At 40.2% G+C, this 20,945-nt stretch overlaps 1 protein-coding gene across 1 annotated transcript in view; it reads right to left on the bottom strand.

Annotated features, from left to right (window-relative positions):
- The window catches only part of SORCS3 (sortilin related VPS10 domain containing receptor 3), a 319,319-nt gene that overhangs the window by 152,637 nt on the left and 145,737 nt on the right, over nt 1-20,945 (bottom strand). Inside the window, 2 exon segments of the mRNA XM_072423933.1 lie at nt 7,677-7,700; nt 15,843-15,858. Of these exon segments, the coding sequence (XP_072280034.1) occupies nt 7,677-7,700; nt 15,843-15,858 (40 nt within the window).

Here is a 20,945-nt window from a genome sequence, read left to right as displayed (position 1 = left end):
GAGCCCATGTGCTAACAAAAAATGTACTGAAAGGAGGAAAAGTCAAAGTAAGATGAGCTCATCACTATGCTACTTCTCTGTGCCAGGCACTGTCCAGGCACAGGCGGGGCCAGGACAAAGTTGGTTTGAATATTGCCATCAAGTGGCAGAAAATAAGTACTGCAAAGGAAATCTCTGGTTTTGTTATTTTATCTCATAATGGGCTATCTATTCTTTATTTTTGGCTGCAATTCTGCTCAGTATTCTGGGGTTATGATCTATTTTAGAGATAAACCTTCCCTAGGTATTCATTGCCAGGTAAGCACTTCTCGGAGGTGTCGTAGATTAAACACATTACAATACAGGAGGCGCTGATTACCGCTGAGAAGCTCAATAGCTTTTTGCTGAAGGCAAGACAATGCTTTATACTGAATACAATAATGAAAATCACTTCCCCTTGATTGAAACTGTGTCTGGCAGATTATGTATGAGGAAGTAATGGGGTTATCTCATCCAGTCATTTGTAGTGATATACCTGCGGGCTGTATTGCACTTCCTTGTCCCCAGCTCATAACTACAACGCACGCAGTTTGTCCCGCCAAGGCCTCGTCATCCCAGAGCTACGTGCAGCGGTTTTTATGTTGCCGATACATCTCTATAGAGTCGGCTTGTATAATAATCCAATTATTCAGCTCCAACATTTGCATAGTCAGCTGCAAAGTCACACTTTCACCATCGCTTCCTTTGTTTAACAAATGTTCTGGCAGAGTGGGAACAGCAATATATTAAATCACACTCAGTATATTAGCATCAATCAGCCGCACAGATGGAAAAAAAAACAAATATAGGCTCACGTGTAATAGCATAAATGCCTGCAAGAAAAAAAATGAGTGCTTGTTAAAGTATGTCTAATAAATCCCCAACAGGATCCCAACATGGTGCCGGTGAACACAAGGTGGTGCCTTTGGCTGTAACAGATGTCGAAAACAATTGGCTACCTCCTAGAAGCCAAAAACTGGTAAACACCTGGCCAAGTGAGCTTGTTGGACATCCAATTCCATGGCCATTAATACAAAGAGGAAGATTTATTAAAGTTCTCCAAGGCTGGAGAAGATAGACTTTCATTAGGGAAGCTGGGTGGTCCAGCAAACCTGGAATGGATCAGGTCCAAGATTGAAAACATTTGTTAACAAATAGCAAATGACTTTTTATAAATCTTTTCCAGGTTTGCTGGATCACCCAGCTTCACGGGTGAAAGTGTATCCTCTCCAGCCTTGAAGAGCTTTAATACATCAGCCCCAAAGTTGCTCATGTCCATTATGAGCCAAAACCAAAGCTCCATCCATTGGGATTTGAGGTCAGACCCCAGCTGGCTTGAGGCAAGATGTTCTACTGATTCCAAGAAAAGTATTCCAAAGAATGCAATTAGCTGGTTTTACTAGAAAGTTCAATGAGGCCATGAGTGCTAATTGTTCCATTTAAGTTGTTTATTTATACTTTTTCTGCTACATGGCTGATTCAAGTCCTCTTTTTTTGAACTCTGGAGTGTACAGAGCCCATCTCATCACCATTCATCAAGGAATACCACACCAGCGAGGGCCCCTCAACGATCGCATCCAACCACTGAGCCCTGCCGTTGTTGTAAATCCCTGAACAATAGATGGAAGACCGGCTCCCAATAATCCCAACAATCCCGACTGGCTCCAGCCCTGATTGGCTTTGTGGATGATCTGCAAGTGTCACCGAGAAAATATAATGAATTGTTTCACCGGGCCTGATTTATTAAAGCTTTCCAAGACTAGAGAAGATAGACTGGGTGATCCAGAAAACCTGGAATGGATCTGGTCTAGGACTTAAATCATTTGCCAACTAATAGCAAATTACTTTTAAGAAAACGATTCTTCCAGGTTTGCTGGATCATCCAGATTCTCCCATGATAGTCTTGTGTAAGATTCTCCAGTCTTGGAGAGTTTTATTAGATCAGGTCCATTGCATTTATTTATTCATTCATTTGTGCATATGACATCAATAAAAGGAATCTTAATAACTATATTTAGGTTTTTTTCGGCCTTATTAAGCACTATGAAACCCCTTCCTCCCTCCTTTGTTGGTTTTCTACATTTTTTATTCTTCTTTCTTTTACTTTAGATATTTTTTTCTATAAAATTTGTTTGTTACTTTTTAGGGATCTCTTTTTAAAACAGGGAATCAGACATTCCCTCAAATATTTCCTTATGAGCATCTTTCAGGTCCATGTGTTTCAATGGAAATAATTGATTCCCACCAGGGAATGTTTGTAGAAATGTCAGATTCCCTGTGTTATAAATAGAGCATTCCCAAATGCCATGTCAGCTACATCGGATGGCATCCTAGTTTATTTCCTATACTAATGATCAGCATTCATTATAGAAAATACAATGAGCTACAGGGAGTATTTGTAAGTGATAGATGACCAGCAAAGAATCCATGGCCCAAAGGGAGCATTAGGATAATCAATGGGCATCGCAACCTCTTTTTCCAAAAACTTTCTGTAATTTTACAATTGTGCATGAAAAAATTCCTGATGTGCCAAAATGTACAGCCGAATATAATTTTTCTAAAAATCAGCTTCCAATAAAATTGGAAGAATTGGAAAATTGGATCCAATCCATTCTTTAGCTTCAGTCTGGTGGTTTTGCCTAGGTGGAGATGATGGCATCAGTCTTCTGCATTAAATATTTCTGCTGCACATTCTAAATGTCACAAAGTAAGAAGCTGCAACAGGAAATTGGTTGATGCATTACAGATATAAATTGGGAGGTATTTGTTCCATCCACCAGCATTTCGGGGTGTATAGTTGGCTTTGGGGAACCAATACATTTGAAGTATCTCAAAGTCTTTAAAGGTCTCCTAATCCAGGCCCAGCTTTGAAAAATATAAATGTTGCACATGTGAAACTACTTACATCCTTCACCCACTATTGAAAAACCATTGCAGCAGTACATTTTGAACCCTAAAAGGTGGTAAAGAAGCACAGCAATGTTCCTCAGGGTTCCTCAGATCAAATGAAATGATCACCATATTATAAGGTCTTAGAAAAAATTGAATGTTCCAATGACGGAATTCCACAGATTTAAAACCAATAAAACAAACTCAAACACGCAAAATGTATCTGAGGATAAGTTTAGAGATAGGTTTTATTGTACCAAGCAGTGCAAACCAAACCTCCATCCATAACAACCTCAGAAATGATGCTGTACCAGGGCGTCATCAATCTCTTCCCTACACGTTTCATTGGCTAAGTGGCTTTCCCAGGATGGGGCATGGGGCAGAGGATCCTCATCAAGCTTCAAGCAGAATATTGTACTTTATTGTGCTGCTAGCCCCCAGAAAAACTAAATCCTTCCCATTGGTGAGATATTGAGGTCATTATCCGGGACAACATGCCCATTCCATCAGTTATTTGTATGTACAGAGATGTGTATGTATGTACAATTATTTGTATATTTGAGATGTACAGAGCCCCTTGACTTGAATATATCACCCCCACTCCGCAACATAAAGGCAATCTCTTGTTTTGCTTTCCAAATACCCATAGGCTTGGTCATGTTGCTCAATGATAGATGACAAAGAATGAGTACAGAAGCAGGATGCATAGGAAGCCAAGAAAAAACAAAGAATTGTCCAAAAACAGTAACAGTAATATTATTATTATACTGTGTGCTTATGCACATAGTATACTATGTGTACTATGTGCTTATTAAGAATATATTGTTAATTGGCGATAGGGTCCTAATGGATGAAGAGTACAGGGTTTGTTTTGATTACAATACAGCTCAGCCCATATGTTGCCATCTAGAAATGGTGGAAGTTAAAGGAATGATATGCATGGCTCCACCGACTACCCTGGGATGTGTAATATTCCTCAAATTTTTGTAGTTAGTGCTGGAGAAAGATATCTGAATACCTTCTGTTCTAAGAGAGCTTTAGGTTAGGTTCATACTTATGCAGTAGCCCAGCCATGTAGATGTCCATTCTCCTATGCACTGCCACCAACAACGTAACGCATGGGCTGCGTAACGCATGGAAGTGCACATTGTTTTTTTTACATTCACACTGCTAGGCACAGTGCATGTGGTGCCATGTGTTGTATTGGTAGTGCGGCAGGTCAACCGGCAAGATGTTCTAGGGTAACATTTGAAATACTTGGCATCCAATGCACCAACATGTGTAAGAAGAACCACACAAAAAATAAATGGGCTGCATGGCACCAGACCCAAAGAGGTTTTTAGGTTTTCCTTTTTTTAATTTAGAATATTGGGGGTCCATATATTTGGGGGCCAAGTCAAAAGTAGATGACCTGTGCAGCCCCATGGGTCTTACTCAACTACGGCCGTCCTTGCCTCATGAGGACTCCATTCTTTACCTTACAGAATAAGCCTCCAAGTCTTTGAGATCTCCCTACCATTGTGTCTCCTTCTATTTTATTCTGTGCTCGCAGACTCCTCTTATTTGCAGTTCAGACAAATTGATTTCTGGAATTTCCAGGGCTCTTTGGTTTAGTTAGACTGTTAATATTTTCACTTGTAATAGCAGCGCGATCTGAAAAGAAAATACATTTTCATGTCATGACACGGGCTGAGTCACCAGGCGCCATTACAACAATGCACAGCAGTCTCTCGAATGTAAATTTTACAAGCCGCAAAATACGAAGGCGATATTAGTTCTCGTCTTATGGTTTTTGAGTAAAGCTCTCCGCACACATATACTTTAAAATGCTGGTGAAAGGGACAAAAGGAATATCAAGAATGTTCATAATGTAAACCCAGGGCTGAGGGGTAGAATGGAGGGATTAAAGGCTTTTATAGTCCAACCGCCGACAGATTTATCTCTTTAGTGATATTATATAGCCGTAAATAATTTTTTAGGCAACCGCGGAAAATGCTTCATTTATTAACTAAATTCAGATATTGAACAGGCATTTTCACATTGAAGACCTAAATGATGAATTTCTGTAGGGCAGCTACATAAATAAATAAATACCCCTGCAATCAGTCTGTGCACCAACTGGTAGAACAAGGAGACCCCTATGATGTAGGATACACAGCAGCACCTAGTAGAGGTTAGTTGTGCTTTTTGGTCATACAGTAGGGAGCAGTGGTGAACCTACAAATTTTCAAGCCCAGATGTGGAATTAGGACCTAGGCCCCCTTTTCAACAGTTATGGGCCCGGGTTCTAATGTTTGCCCCCGCCTTCTAATACTGTCCTCCTTTTCCTGGCTCTGACAGATGGTATCATTATTATTACACAGTATTTATTTAGCACCATCATATTACGCAGCGCTGTACAAAGTCGATAGTCATGTCACTAACTGTCCCTCAAAGGAGCTCACAATCTAATGTCCCTACCATAGTCATATGTCATTAATGTAGGCTAAGGTCAATTTTTCAGGGGAAGCCAATTAACCTATGTTTTTGGGATGTGAGATGAAACCGGAGTACCCGGAGGAAAGCCACGCAGACATGGGGAGAACGTGCAAACTCAATGCAGATAATGTCCTGGCCTAGTGGCTGCAAAGGCAAGAGTGCTACCTCTGAGCCACCATGCTGCCCACCCTATGGCGAGCCAAGAAGAGAAAGCCAATGGTAGATTTCCTGGCCCTGGATACAAGAGTCCTACTGGTCCTAGAGGCCCTCTACAATAAGGGGCCTGGTCTCAATGGAAAACCCTTCCACCCCTGCTTCTGCTCTTCTGATAGGAAGCCCACTGCCCTAGCAGGAAAGGATTTCTTCTTTAAACCCAAAATATATTGTAGCTACCTTGTCCTTGGTAGCTGTGTTAGCTGTTTTCAGGATTCCCTTTCTCCAACCAGTAGAACGTTGTCCTAGGGTGACAACCCTAACTTATACTACAGTACCTATGGGGAAGCAATGTTGTCACCAGAGACTACTCTACTGGTTTGGAGTACATCTCCTTTCCTCATTTCCTTTACATTGAGGATGATGAGTTCAGTGACATTTAGACCTAACATGCTGGGATCTAACAGAAATGGTGACAATTTCATCAGTAGGTAGGGATCATCTGGGGATTTTTGCCCCCGTAATGTTAGATACCTATGCAGTGCTATTCATCTGCAATCCCAACTACTAGGGAGGCTGAGACTGATGGATGCCTTGAGTCCTGGACTTCCTTAAGCTACCCCAATCAGGTATCTGCATTCAGTATCAATATGGTAGTTCTAGGGGAGCCTGGAGGCCACCAGGTTGTCCTAAAGAGGGGGGAACCTGCCAAGATCCTGTTTTCACAAGTGAAGAATATTTTAGACAAAATTGGGGTAATTTTCTCAGTTTCAACTTGGAAAGTCCCTCAACATGGTATTGAAAAATGCTGGGAGGGCAACATGCTATTGATTTTGTATTTTTCATTTGGAACCCATGCAACCCAACTCATGAGCTTGTTCATCTGTTCTTTAATTTTGTCAATGTTCCTAGCCAGTATATATGCAAACAGCTTACCTGCGTGGCTCCTTTTGCTTCCTTTTCCCTAATTTATGTATATATAAACTTACAGGATACATTTTTTTTGGTGAATTAAGGCAGCCTTTCTCAATGCTTTAAACATGGGGGGACCCATTAAATAATTGTCAGGTCTTGATAATCCCCTTCTATAATTTCTATATCAATTTGGGAAGAATGGCACTTACATTGCTGGCCATTGGGAAGAATGTCACCCTTACAGATCAAAAACATCATTGGTGTCACCTAAACTGACCTGAAAGGTACGAATTGCTCATTGCTCAAGGAACCCCTAGCAACCTTTGGGGGATCCCTGGTTCGGAAACACTTATTTATATTATGGGATTTATTGCATTATGGTGGTCAATGGAAAGAATGCCCCCATTGCAGTGTTGGCTAGAATATTATCATTATAGCCATCATCAAAGTCATGGAGTTGGTTCCACTGGGCGGTGTTGGTGCATTTTCATTAATTGCACTTAAAAATGAATTCAATGATTTATAATGGGTGCACAACTGAAAACAAAGAAAGTTCAACTTTACAAACATAAAACATCTAACTGAAGACAAATGAAATCCTTTCCAGTGCACCATTGTAATCATCATCTGGAATGTTCCGTTAACAGCCAAAATGTGTCTCTCACACCAAGGACAATCCCAGCTCCATTTTTATTCACTGTATTAATAAACTACTTAACAGACTAATAGTGTATGATTGGAACATTAAATCTGAGCTCCTGGGGTAATGCATCACCTTCCTTTTCAATTATCCCAGACGATACCTGTGTCTATAACTTGTTAGTGTGTCACAATGCCTCATGCTGCAAGTACTCCAGCAAAGTGTCACCTATCCATCAACCTACCCATCTGTGCCTACACAAACAGTGTGTTGTCATTATGCAGCCGCGCCGCATTAAGATGGGATCCGGAGTTTGGCTCCGCCGGCCCGATATAATTTGTGCAGGAGAGACAGTCATTTGTGATTTAAATGTAGTCAGAACGTTCTAGATCAGCCAGTGTGAAAGCATTAGGCGGTAATCAGTCACGTAGCTGCTAAGCACATATACAGGAGCTGCGGTATGCAAGGCCAGCAAATTATAGTATCAGCTAAAGGATTCAAGGTTAACGCCTTAATATACGGCCAAGATATGGAGGACGCGCGACCACGCCATGCCATAAAATCTAATTATGGAGGGGAAAACAAATGGCTTGCTTTATAACTGGCCCTTGGTTTTAAAAGAACCTGACAAAGTAAACATTTGGGAGTGTCATCTTTATTCTTTTTTCCTGACATGGATAAAGTAGAATTTACAGGTTGCCCCAAACTAACTCTCCAGTATCCACTAAATACTAAAATATTATTGCCGTGACAGTCTTGTATATCACTTGGGGCTTTGTTGGTGGGATCTCTGCAATTCCTGGGTCTACACACTTTCTGTGCCTATTACAATGGGCTCCCACCATTCCTGGACCGATTTAATCTCTTTACTAAGTGGGTCTGAACCCTGGATGTGCCCATTATGAGAGGGTCCCATGTTCTCTGGGTCTGTACACATGCTGTGGCCATTATGAAGAACTCACACCATCCATGTATTATTAATATTATAACTATTATTAAACAGGATTTATATAGTGCAAACATATTTCGCAACGCTGTACATTAAATATGGGTTGGAAATGACAGACGAGTACAGACAGTAACACAGGAGGAGGAGAAGACCCTGCCCCAGAGAGCTTACAATCTAGGGGATGGGGGAAGTATCACACAATAGAAGGGGAGATATGTAGTGGTGGGAAGCAGCCTGTATACCGAGTATCTGGTTCTGTACATCTGCTGTGCCAATATGAGAGTCTTCCACCTTCTTTGTGCTTAGTTTCTGGGTCTGTACATCTGTTGTGCCCAGTATGAGGGGCTTCCACCATCCTTGTGGGATTTTGTGGGTCTGTACCTTTGCTCTGCTCAAAATAAGGGGCTTCCACCATTCTTGGGCTGAGTTCCTGGGTCTGTATCCCTCCTGTGCCCAATAAAAGAGGCTTCCATCATGCTTGTGCTGAGTTCCTGGGTCTGTACCCTTGCTGTGCTCAATATAAGGGGCTTCCACCATGCTTATGCTGAATTTCTCAGTCTAACACCTACTTTCAGTTATATAAAACATCTGTGCCCATTATGAGAAGTTCCACCCATACTTTTTGTATTCTTACTATTTTTGTATTATGGAGAATGTAGCAGATGGAATTTAAACAGGCTCAAAGGAACACCCCCAAACCGCAGGGGTTGTGATGAAGAGATTACACTTTTGGAGTATTCAAAGCCTAAAAATCCCGTAGCTGATTTAACCCACCATTTTCCATTTATAGCCAAAAAATTACTCTAGGGGTCATCATCCTCATTGGGACCCAAAGGTTGGTGAATGGCGATAGGCATTGTCATCCCTATTGGGACCCAGAGATGTTCAACATGCAAAGCTATACAGGGATGCTCGGAAGTACGCCAAAATTACAGTGGTCCTTCCTTGTGCCTCAAAGCCATGAAAGGTACTCACACTGAATTTACATACAAAATGACACTGAACTTAATCATACAAAAAAGTAATGCAAAAATCTAATTTGTAAAACAATAATTGCAATGTTTTCCTTTTGCCTGGACATTATAGCATTATTCATTGGTGGTTAAGAATGGGTTATATTCCGTATCTCACTATATTCTCCTAACATGAATGATATTGTTAAACCTTCAGGTGACCTTGCAGCATGCAGGTAATACAGTCATAGGTGCAACAACCATTCTCATTTAGTATATTGTAATTGGTAGCTCTGCCACCAGGTGGCGGAGTTTTGTTTTGTGCATTTGTAACAAATTACTCTCTATAATGAAACTGCAAGGTGATTATATATTTTCCTGTCTCCATATTTTTTTTATTAAAATAAGTACGGCTCAGTCATGTGTCCATTGTCATTTTCACTGTTAAAATTCATATCTGTATTCCAAAAACATTTCACGTATGACTCTAAAACTGAAGTCCAACACAGTCATATGTGGATCAATCTCTAACTCCAAAATCACATTATGTTGGTAGTATGGGGAAGAAAATCATCAGGTTTCTCTAGGATTCAGAACAGAGACTCACACAATAAAAATCTAAAAGAACGATTCGATGTCTATCATACCCAAAATTGTGGCAGGAGTTCTCTTTTAAAGTGCACCTGTCCCAGGCTATTCCCATAATCACCACTCTATAAAAGCTTTGATGGCAAAATGTCTACCCAGCGGTCAGCGTGATATTCTCATGTCCAGGATTCATCATTATATGTGAAACCTCAACGCTTGACCGGAGGGCAGACCGGGAGTTTAATGCAGCTTTGATAAGTTCCTCCACACTTTAGTCCCAGCAGACTGCACATCAAGCACAGTGAACCAGTGAAGATTCATACCTGAGGCTGGAGATTTCCCAGATAAAAGTCTTCGCTAGAATAAAAAAGAAAACTTCAAGGGGGTTTGCTCAACTCGTAATAATTCGAAACATAACCAAAAAATGACATACATCTTGTATATGTGCAGACTGACCACAGTGACCACAATAATTAACTCAGAGGACCCTTAATAGCCAGACCCTATGAGATCATCTACTAAATTGTCCACGTCCTATTTTATTATTCATTCATTTCACCAATGAGGGCTAGAAATAGCAGTCACATGACTAAAAATACCAATATGCATGGCAAATAATACAAAACAATTCATAAAGTTACAATGTATCAATATAATATATCGTGCAGAAAATACACAAGCTAGATACCGCACCTAACCTCTGAAATAATTCCATTTTTGTGTCATGATTTATATTTTTTTGTTTGAAATAATGGTATAACTGTCATTATAAAAGCTGTGACAAATAAGGCCCCTGAAGTTCCTCCATTGGTCTGTTTACCCGTATATTACAGCAGAGATCGGTGCTGACGTTAAAATCAGTGCTACTCATTGCAGTATTGAGGACCATCTATGACCAATTGCGAAAGAGTGAGAGGTCACCATGATGTCATGTGACTAGACATCTCCAAAAAATGGAATGTATACTGGTAATTAACAAAAGAAGTTTCAAGTTGAGTGGGGAGGGTGGATGTAGGTTGGCTTTAATAACTGGGTTAAAAGCTAGACCTCCAAGATGGTTCCCCCAGAAATGTCTATGGGTTCCTTAAAGTTTAGCTGGTTGACCTGCCATCTAATGGTGCCTCCACAGTAATAGGTCGTCTGCCACTTGGCACCATGGCATGGCACCAGTGATTTTTCTCTACCTGTAAAAGTAGCTTTCTGACCACCACTTCAAGAAGACTTCCCACTGACAGCCAATAAAAGGGGCTTTCTTTCTACTTATTTCCAATAGATTATCAGGGTTCACCAAGACTTGAATTTCTGTTAGGGTTCCACTGTAGTAAAATCATTGAGAAAGGTGGATAATGTGATAGGTGGGGGAGTCAAGATCTCATATAGGAATTTGTTTCACTAGAACCATCAGGAAATATAAAATTAGGATGACCAGGTTCTTGATGTCCACAAAAAACATTTTTAAATGGGGTCACGTGACATTACCGAGTTCCCAGGGTCAATATTAAAAAGGGTTGTAGGGTTTTTAGCCAGGTCCAAGTACATATGGGGCTAAAATTCCCATCCTCCATGTATGAATTGAACAGCGCTGTGAATTATTTCGCTGACCATTGCTCCTTCTCTCGTAGCACAGAATCTGGAAGATTTTCTTTTTTTTTTTGGTTTCACACATACTTTAGTCTATGATGTATTTCTTTAATTAAAATGTGAATATCTGTGAGTTCAGATTGCCGGATGTTGTAATCGCTCAAGTTTATTGGGCAGCCCCGGATAGCTCTGCATTCTGTTTAACGGCACCAGCCAAGAGCTAATAAAACACAGATGTACAGAGATTGTCGACGCTCCTGATTCATAGGAGAGTGTCTCGCTAATAAACATTTTTTGGGATTTGCCGACAGACACCATCAGATTCTCAAAAGTTTTCATCAAGGTAAAAAAAAAAAACAAAGCCCAACACAAATAAAATTCTATTCTGGTTGCAATGCACGCCTAGACTCTAGTGTTGTCCTTACCAATCTCCTATCCAATGTTGGTCCTCTTCCAAGTTGACCTTTGTTACCATTATAGACATGGGGGTCATTGTAAGGATCACCCACTCACTGACCGGACTGGCCAAAGGCTGATGGATTTAGGAAATATATATACCATAAATATTGTGAATAATAGGTGCGGGAAGGAGGGCACTTCAAAGGGGCGTTGGAGAAGAAGCAGGAAGGGTATTTGGCTTGCTCAAGCATTGTGTACCATAAACCATTGCTTTATTTTTTTCATGCAATTATTAAAAAAATCATAATTTTTCATATTTCTTGCAACCTGATTTTAATTTTTAATACACCAACAAATAGCAATGATCACTAACGCGTTTCAAGCCCTTGTGTTTTTGGCAGTGTTCCTTCTCTTCATTATCTCTACCTTGTGAATTCATTAAGGTTGGATGAGTATTTTTCTTTTAAAGCGATTGCCACTTTAGCAGGAAAACACCAGATGTTTTTATATTCTACCTCCAATAAAACAAGTTATATTGGAGAAAGTTTTTGTAAGGAGGGAGGGGAAGTCTTTGGAAGAGGGTGGCATGTATTTTTAAAGCGAGACAAGCCTTAGAATCACAGAACGGTTATCGTATGGAGTGAAACAGCAACGGTAATAATATTAGTAATGATTCTCCATCTACAGAACATGCTCCCACGCGTTCCACGACATTAGTCATGCAGCCGGATTGTCTGCTACACTCAGGGCTCCAGACTGTTGTAGTAGGTGAATAATTTTATGACAACTTAAGTTAACAATACAAAGGTCTTTGCCTGGGAAAAAAATCTTTTTGTATGCAACAAAACAAATGCATAAAGACAAATTGTACATATGTAGCTTGCAAGGAACTATGTGAGATTTCCCCCCTCCCTTTTTGTTATTATATTCTCTATATTATTCTGTATTTATATACAGAAATAGACACAGATATTTGTATAATCTGTGGACAATAAGCTACAACCATAATGCTTTTTGAAAAACCCTACTCTCTGTGGCTTTCTCTTGCAAATCAAGTGATGGTCCTCCTTTTGGTTCCATGCCAGCCATAGCTATCCATGAAACATTCCTGATGTCTCAAAATGCACAGAAAAATATTTTTTTATCACGAACACTACAATTAAGAATAAAAAAATCTATTCTAGAGCCCCAGTCTGGTGACTTTGTCTAGGTTAACTTGAGGTCATCAGTCAGATGCAGACAGGAGAAAGCATTTCCGCAGTCTCCCCATTGGTCAGACTGCAACATAACTGAGGCTTGCATTGCAGTCCAAAATATGGAGCAGCCTTTCTTGACCTTTTTACATAGGGAAACCCTTAAAAAAAACTTCTAGGTCTTTAGGGAAGACTTTCTATGATTACTTTATCGACAGCACACAGTACATTGGCCTGGTGGTCAGTGGGAAGAATGTCTCTTACATTGCTGGCCAGTGTTACCTGTACAGGTAGCTAGATATTTGGCATCAGGCCTGGAAGAGGAGCAAATTGCTCATTGCTCAAGGAACCCCCAGCAACCTCTGGAGGAACCGCAGGGTTCCACAGAACCCTGGTTGAGAAACACTGATCTAAGGGGTTAGGGGCAGTAATGAAGCAGGATTATTGCACCATAGGCATGTCTACCGAGGATATTCCATTGATGTCAGGGCTTCCTCAGGGGTGGGGATAATGCTGAGAATGTAAAACTGTATAGTAGGCACATCTGACTGTAAAACACTGTGTTGGGCCACCACCCTAGCAACCTCGGGGGTAACCCTAGGGTTCCACAGAACTCTGGTTGAGAAACATGAACACTGATGAAGATGTTGATGATACATGAACTAACAACCACCATACAATTGCTGCCCTCCATTAGCTTCGAAATAGGCTCCCATTGCATACTGTTGTTGGGTTTACTGGATGGCCCAGTTTACGGGATGGACTCGCTCATAGGTTCTGAGAACTTCAATGTTCACGGAGCCTGTAGCAAACTGAACCCAGGCACCTTCATTGATCCCTACTCCCTACAATGAGATTGATGTCCTATGTCTTGTGATGCAGGCAACCAATACTTCCGTTACACATGCAACAGATATGTCCCTTTTGTTCCTTTTGTTGGTATGATAGATCATTTCATATGGTTCCTTCATTGTGAGCTGACCCAACTGCTTCCACCTTCATCATCAATGGATTGAGCAACCATCAGCTCCCCCACTTCTGAAATTGTAAATTAGTCCACAAGAGATTACAAGAAGAATGTCTCCTAAATATTGCATGATGATAAATGTAGCAGTTGGATGTTGAGAGTACGTTTAATGCAGCACCATTGTGTATATTGTCCTTTAAAGCCCACAACCTGGAGTTTTTTTCCTCTGCTAATCTCTGATATTTTATATTCCAGGCACATCTGTCTCCAGTGTACATTGCTCTGTCCGTGCTAAAAGTGCATCTGCATTAACCGCAAGTCATTCCCTGGGTTCTGCAGATGAATTACGAAGATTACAACCGGTATAACTTTGTTTTACAATCGCACATGGTGCTTTTACAAGTGTATTTTGGCACCTTGCTCATTTTTATAGCTCCTCCAGGTATTTTTGTTTTTCTCTTGCAAAACTAGTCATTTGCAGCTGTTTTTATATTTGTTCTAAGGTTTGGATGAAATGATATCCGAGTGACGGATCAGTGCTTTTTAGAGCCGGCATCTTATTTCCCTCCTATTAAAAACACCAGATGATATTAATATTCTGTAAAGTATTTGACGATATTAAGTACTCTGACCTAGCCAGAAATATGAAATTCACCCTACTTCCTTGTACAATATATATGGTTTGTTTAGTGTAGTGGAATCTATTTAGGATGAATACCAACCTTACTGTATGGGCAGCAGCAAACAAAGTTTCAGTCCTCTCCCATACCAGAATGTGGTTGGGCCCTTGATGTCATCACATGCAGTGCAGGGCCAGTGGTGGGCACTGGTCCTGCAATATACCTAATGGTGCTAATAAAAAGAGAGTGGAGGAAAGCTAACTCCAGAATTTCCTTTAGTTCTGCAAAGTTGAACAAGCCCCTTTCCTGTTCTGAAATTGCTTAGTGCGATTTTTTGCACACTGGGAACGTTTTGCAATATCCATTAGAAGCTGTGGAATGTCAGACAGAGCCCTCCTCATTGCCTTGTTGGGGGGCGTCCATCATCATCCTTCCCATTCCTGGGCCATCCCTGTTTATTCATTAGAATTCGGTTATCTTAGGGAGTCTCAGCATCACATGCAAGCATTACTTAGGACAAACTACATGCAGTGCAACCTGCTTGAGAAAGCCTCCAGTCTGATATTCACCCAACAAAGCTCTCAATATTACCATTACCCCTCTCAAGAGCAAGACCACTGATTGATGAGGGTTGAGATAGTATCGAGATAGGGGGCCCAGACCCAAAGATGAGGACACTGAGTTTAAAATTAATTTTGTAATGTATATGAAAAAGGTTTTATTCGAATTACATTATCATTTGTAATAGGGATGATGGGGGAAACAGGGAAAGCAAAATATTACCAGATCATACTTCAGCTTTAGGAGGACTAGTATTTTACCCTTAGATTACATATAATGTGACACACATTTATAGTTATATAATTACATAGTAGGTTAGGTTTAAAAAAGAAATAAGTCCATCAAGTTCACCCACTAGGGAAATAAACATATCCCAGATATAAAACCCTATAAGACATAGTTGGTCCAGAGGAAGGTAAAATAAAAACCCCGGGTACAATTTGCTTCAACGGGGGAAAAAATTATTTCCTGATTCCATGAGACAACCAGATGTTTATTACAAGAAAGTACTTTACTAGCTTTATATATTGCAGCTTGGCATTGCATGCTGTTATTAAGTCTATGATCTACCAGAACCCCCAGATCCGTCTCCATTTCTGTATCCCCCAAATGTATAGACAGTATGAAGCATGCATGTTGTTACCCCCAAGTACATAATTTTACATTTATCTATATTAAATGTCATTTGCCACTTGGCTGCCCAATCACACAGTACATCCAGGTCTGCTTGTAGATTATAGACATCCTGTATGGACTTAATTCCATGACATAGTTTGGTGTCATCTGCAAACACAGAAATAGAACTCATTTATAAGGATGTATAGGATATATCATTTATAAAGATGTTAAACAGTAAAGTTTTTATTCTTAACTAGCCTGGAGCTGGTGTTTATGTTTAGAATCTATCACTTATTTACCAATTTTGTCTTTATTTTCACAGCGCCTAGCCTTCTCCTTAGGATTGCTCTCCTGCAATTGAAGTCATGTCTTCCTCAGGGGTGGGGCCCATGCTGAGATTGGATAAGTGCATAGTAGGCCCGTCCCACCATAGCCATCAAATACTGTATTGGGCCACCAATGTGGACTCCACAGCAGGAGCATGCATCTCCAGGTTGACCATACTGCTCCTGTTTTGGAAGCATTGTAACCCTAGGGGTGCACATTTTATTGCTTCCAGTATCACCAGATGTAAAAAAATATATTTTACGCAATTAAAAAAAATGCAATTATTAGGCTGCCCATAGTGGACATTTGCCCATTTCATCCTAACCCAAAAGTGTCCCTGGCTAGCAATTTGGAGGGGGGTAAGGTATAAGTAGTTAAGGATATGTATTGTTAGGAGAACTTGTCACTTTGCCTGGAATGGGTCTTCTGTACAGGTATAGATAGTTTAAACAATTAAAAATATCTAACCTGGTCTATTTTTTGTTGCTAAAGAATCTTTTAAAGGATTGTTATAATCGAAATGGTATTGATTGCTGTGCTCTGTGCTCTGTCTATTCATCTGATTTAATAAGCCTGAAAAACTCAGAATTACAAACTTACTAAGCTTCAGTGGGTTTATATTAGCTGTTTCCAACCAGAATCATGTGGGAGAAGCTATGGTGGCTCCTGGGTCAGACTCTGAAATGTTGAGGTGGGTTAGATCCCAACAAGTGCCCTGCCAATGTGGTTAAAAAGAAGAAACTAAAGCCATTCATTGCACAAAGCAATTACATAAAGGAGATACAATAGGGGAGGTTTGTCTCAGCTCCTTCATATGGTAATGATCCATATTTAGTACAGGGTCACTTCCAATCTCTACACATTGCCTTTAATGAATTAAATTTCCTATTCATACAATCTTAGTGGATTTGACAAAGATACTCTATCTATTTCCTACAAAGATCACAGTCATACTGATCTAGGTCTTGATTCTGAACTTGTTGGACACTTCCATTCCAAAAGCATGGACATGCTTCAAGAAAGCATAACTACAAGATTGTGGAGTTTGCCTTTGGGAATCCGGGTCTATAAAGCCAAAAGTATCATTTGAGAAGATAGGCACGGATATTGGATGACTTGGCTTGAAATCGGAATTCTAATTCATTCAAATAGTGTTCAGTAGCATTGAGATTGGGGCTATGTGCAGGTCACACAAGTTATTCCACAGCAGACTCATCAAATCATGTTTTCTATGGGGCTGCCTTCGTACACAGGGACAAAGTCATGCTGGAACAGAAAAGGCCTTCACCAAACCACAAACCTGAAAGGACACATTTATATAAAACTGAGTAAACTCATTGGCTTTTCCATATTTCTAAACCCAATTATTTAGTCCTATATTGTAGCATTAACAGTACCCATTAGTGAAAATACCTGAACCCAAGCATTTGAAGGTGAACATACATAACCAAGTGGTGTGGTTAGGACTCCTCAAACTTCTCGACACATTGGGCCTGATTTATTAAAGCTCTCCAAGATTGGAGAAAATAGATTACCATAGTTGAACCTGGGTGGTCCAGAAAACTGGAATGTATCTGGACTGGGATTGAAAACATTTGCCAAATAATAGCAAATTAATTTAAGAAATATTTTCCAGGTTTGCTGTATAGCCCAGGTTCTCACATGACTGTCTATCTTCCCCAGTGTTGCTTTAATAAATCGAACCCATTGAGTAATACCATTGAACAGAGGAAGCCATTCTCTAATTTAAGGCACTAAGGTGTTACTTAATCTTTGAAAAGACCAGACATAACCTTTCACATACAAAACTCCTCCATGTGCCCCCCTAGTCTCTGAACGCTGCTGGCAGCTATAATCAGATTCCAGCAGTGGATCTGTTGTATAAACCTCCCATGACAGCTGACATAAAGTGGAAAAGTAAGTCAAGCCAGACGAACACAGAAAAGTCACTGATCACGAAAAGAGGAAATCAAAAAAGTGATGGCACTATGTATCATGCCATGTATCATGATGTTTTTTTTACCTGTTTTGAATCTCATTTCTACAGATCTTTTTTGGTCTTATTAAGTCACTTTTTGTCTATATGTAATTACTCCAGAGATGACTTTACATAATTGTTCAGGACCAGTGCCTAATTGTGCCAATGGCGGGCTCCAATTCTTGACTTGGCAGTTTTGATGTCACCTCTCCCATTCAAATTTTTCCCCTTTTTTCTTCTTACACATCCCTCATCCCGAAGGAAAACTCCCACACCCCATTTTGGAAGAAATTGGCCTTGTCAACTGTTTAATAAACACAACAATTTTACCTTTAAAACATTCACGTCAACAATTTTCATAACATACCTAAATTTTCAAATCTTTAAAATATTGGAACCCCCTTACTGGTTGCAGGTCCTTGAGGGTGGTGACTTCACCAAAACACCCAACCAATATGGCAGACCTTCGGCTTCCTCAACCTCTGCCGCCACATTCACCTTCACCACTTTGGGAGGTACTACACCACAACAGTCACATGCTGCCCCAAGGACCACAAATCTAAAACTACTAACCTCAGGGAGGGAAGCTGTCCCGCTTCTTCCTACTGGAATGTTCCTCTTCCTCTTCTATTTCTCTCCTTTTTTTATTTCCACCCTTTGTGATCCACTCCACCCCCTATGACTCCTTCCTACCCCAGTACTTTAACCCATACATGTCTGCCTCCTCAGCACACCCGATTATGCCCGCCTACCTTATGTTCATTCCATTTCTCCTAAATGCGGGATTTTCTTTAAAGTTCTAAATAGCAATGAGCCTAATTTAGTTTTTTTCATGTCATTTGGCGAAATTTCCATGTTGTCTCTACTATTGGAGTCAACAGGGCAGGCAAAATTAACTTGATTTCTGGAGGGTTAAAGGTTGCAATTGGCTTTAAATGGGTTTTACATCATGGACCTGTCCTTGTGCCAATAATGCTCTAACCTTACCCCTGATATTTTATATTTTTACTCCTTTACAGAATGCAGAGAAAAATTAAAATAATAAACAGGTAAGCAACAGTGCACGGATAATGATCAAATATTTACAAAAATGTTGCCTAAAGATGGTCTGACATTGCCGGATTCATCATGAATATGACCCAAACCAGAAACATGAGTACCGTGCTGACACAACTGCATCTACAGAAATGCAATATGTAGCTTAATGACGGATGGAAGTTGCAGAGACACAATAGTGAGTGTAGGGACACAAAGGGGTATTTATCCGCAGAGACACAATCAACATCATACTGACACAGCCAGAAACATTCCTATAGAAATGCTATGAGTATTATACTGACACAACCATGTTTATTAATAAAAGAGCCTCAACTGGTGGTAGACCTTCAAGGTGGTAGATTTCAAGTATCCTGCTTATGAGGAATTACCGCTCTCTTCCAAGTTATTTTTGGTTGCTAAAGCTTTATTGGCAGTTTATGCCTTGACAATGTGTGTACTATTGCCATGGGTATGTAGGTATTCTACAATTGCGGTTTTCTACTTGGCCCCATATTCCTGTTGATCCCAACCAATGCATTGCAGCTTCCTGCGATGGTGTGGCGACCATGCTGTTGTGCTCCTAACCTGAAAGCATGCTTGGCACTCCCCAGTAGACTGTACCTGCACATAAAAGTGTTCACAGGGTGTATCAGCATTACAACTGCAGTTTTATAAGCCTGCAGCTCAGCAACTGGCCTCACCTAGTCCTACCTGGAATATTAGACTGCCTCTGGTGGTAAACCCCTCCCGCTGTGATCTGCAGTGTCTGGGACGGGGGAGTAAGTCATACACATAAAGAAAGATTTGGCTCAGTCAGTGTAGATTAAAGAATCTTCTGGTTTATCTTATGTGGTGAATTTACGGACCTTGGATCCTATGTCTATGGGCTATTGATTGCCTCAAGAAGGTTTTACATGCCCATAAAAGTCCATGGAAATGCAAAACCCATAAAAGCAAGTTAAATAGAAGTCATAAAGAGTTCAAATTTTCCTGTCAATTAATTTTGAATGATCTCAGGTGTATTTAAATAGCAGTGACCCAAGCCCAAAGCCCATTGACACAGATCTGTAATGTTTAAATGGTATTTTGGGATGTGAAAGCAAAGAAAGAGATTTGCAGATCTGCAGGTAGCAAGGCTGATTCAGCACAGCTCTGATACTGTCAGAAAGGATTTTCCAAATCAGTTTTACCTATCAAATGACATAACCTAATTTAATCCCCTACTATTATCTAAAATGGGTTATGATAGTCTATGTCTGACAGATCCGGCAAAATCATTGACAATAATCCTTTGCGATATCCCACTTATACTCTGCCCATATTTATGTAAATTCAAACCATCCTGGAGGTGCGCCACACTTTATTTAGTTGGAGAACGAGTAACAGGTTGGTTATTGGGAAGGATGCTTCTACGGTAATTAGTTTTCTAATCAAGGTCTCTATTTTAATTTCAAATTGACTTGATGGGGGCTAATTGCTAGACTAAATACCTGCTACTAATTAGGATTATAGAAAGGAAAAAAATAGGAATTCATCAAAAGCCAGAATTTGCATGCTGATTAACGTGCAAGAGAAAAAAGTTTGGGATAAATTGTTTGCGGGTAAAGTAATGGTAATCGGAGGAAGCACAGAGCTTCAGTCTGTAAAGAATTTTGTAAGAGAATTGTTGTTTAAGAATTTATAAACGTGAATAAAATGAAATCAGTACAAAGAACTATACCCAATACAAATGCTGGGACCAGTACAGGATGGATGGAGGCTGACTGCTATAAATTTGGCATTTTGTTCTAGGAACAATTCTTCTTGCATTATTCACCATAATAGGTCTGTTTATGGAGTGGCTGATTTTAATCCTGGGGTGCAAATTGGTTCTTTATTTTCAATTGCAAACCTCATGATGCCTGAACTGTGCAGTGTACACTCCTTGGTCATGGGCCATGTGCAGGAGACAATGTAGCTCCTGTTCACATGAACTGGGGTTAGGTTATCAGTCCTCATGTTATGGCTGAAGAGGGTTCCCTCAAACCTGAAAGAAACAATGGTGAGCCTGCTTTGTAAATGGGACTAAGTGTGCAAAAAT

This window comes from Pyxicephalus adspersus, chromosome 10 (genome assembly GCF_032062135.1).
Source record: "Pyxicephalus adspersus chromosome 10, UCB_Pads_2.0, whole genome shotgun sequence".
Classification (NCBI taxonomy): domain Eukaryota; kingdom Metazoa; phylum Chordata; class Amphibia; order Anura; family Pyxicephalidae; genus Pyxicephalus; species Pyxicephalus adspersus.
This window is presented reverse-complemented; position numbering and strand designations above follow the sequence as displayed.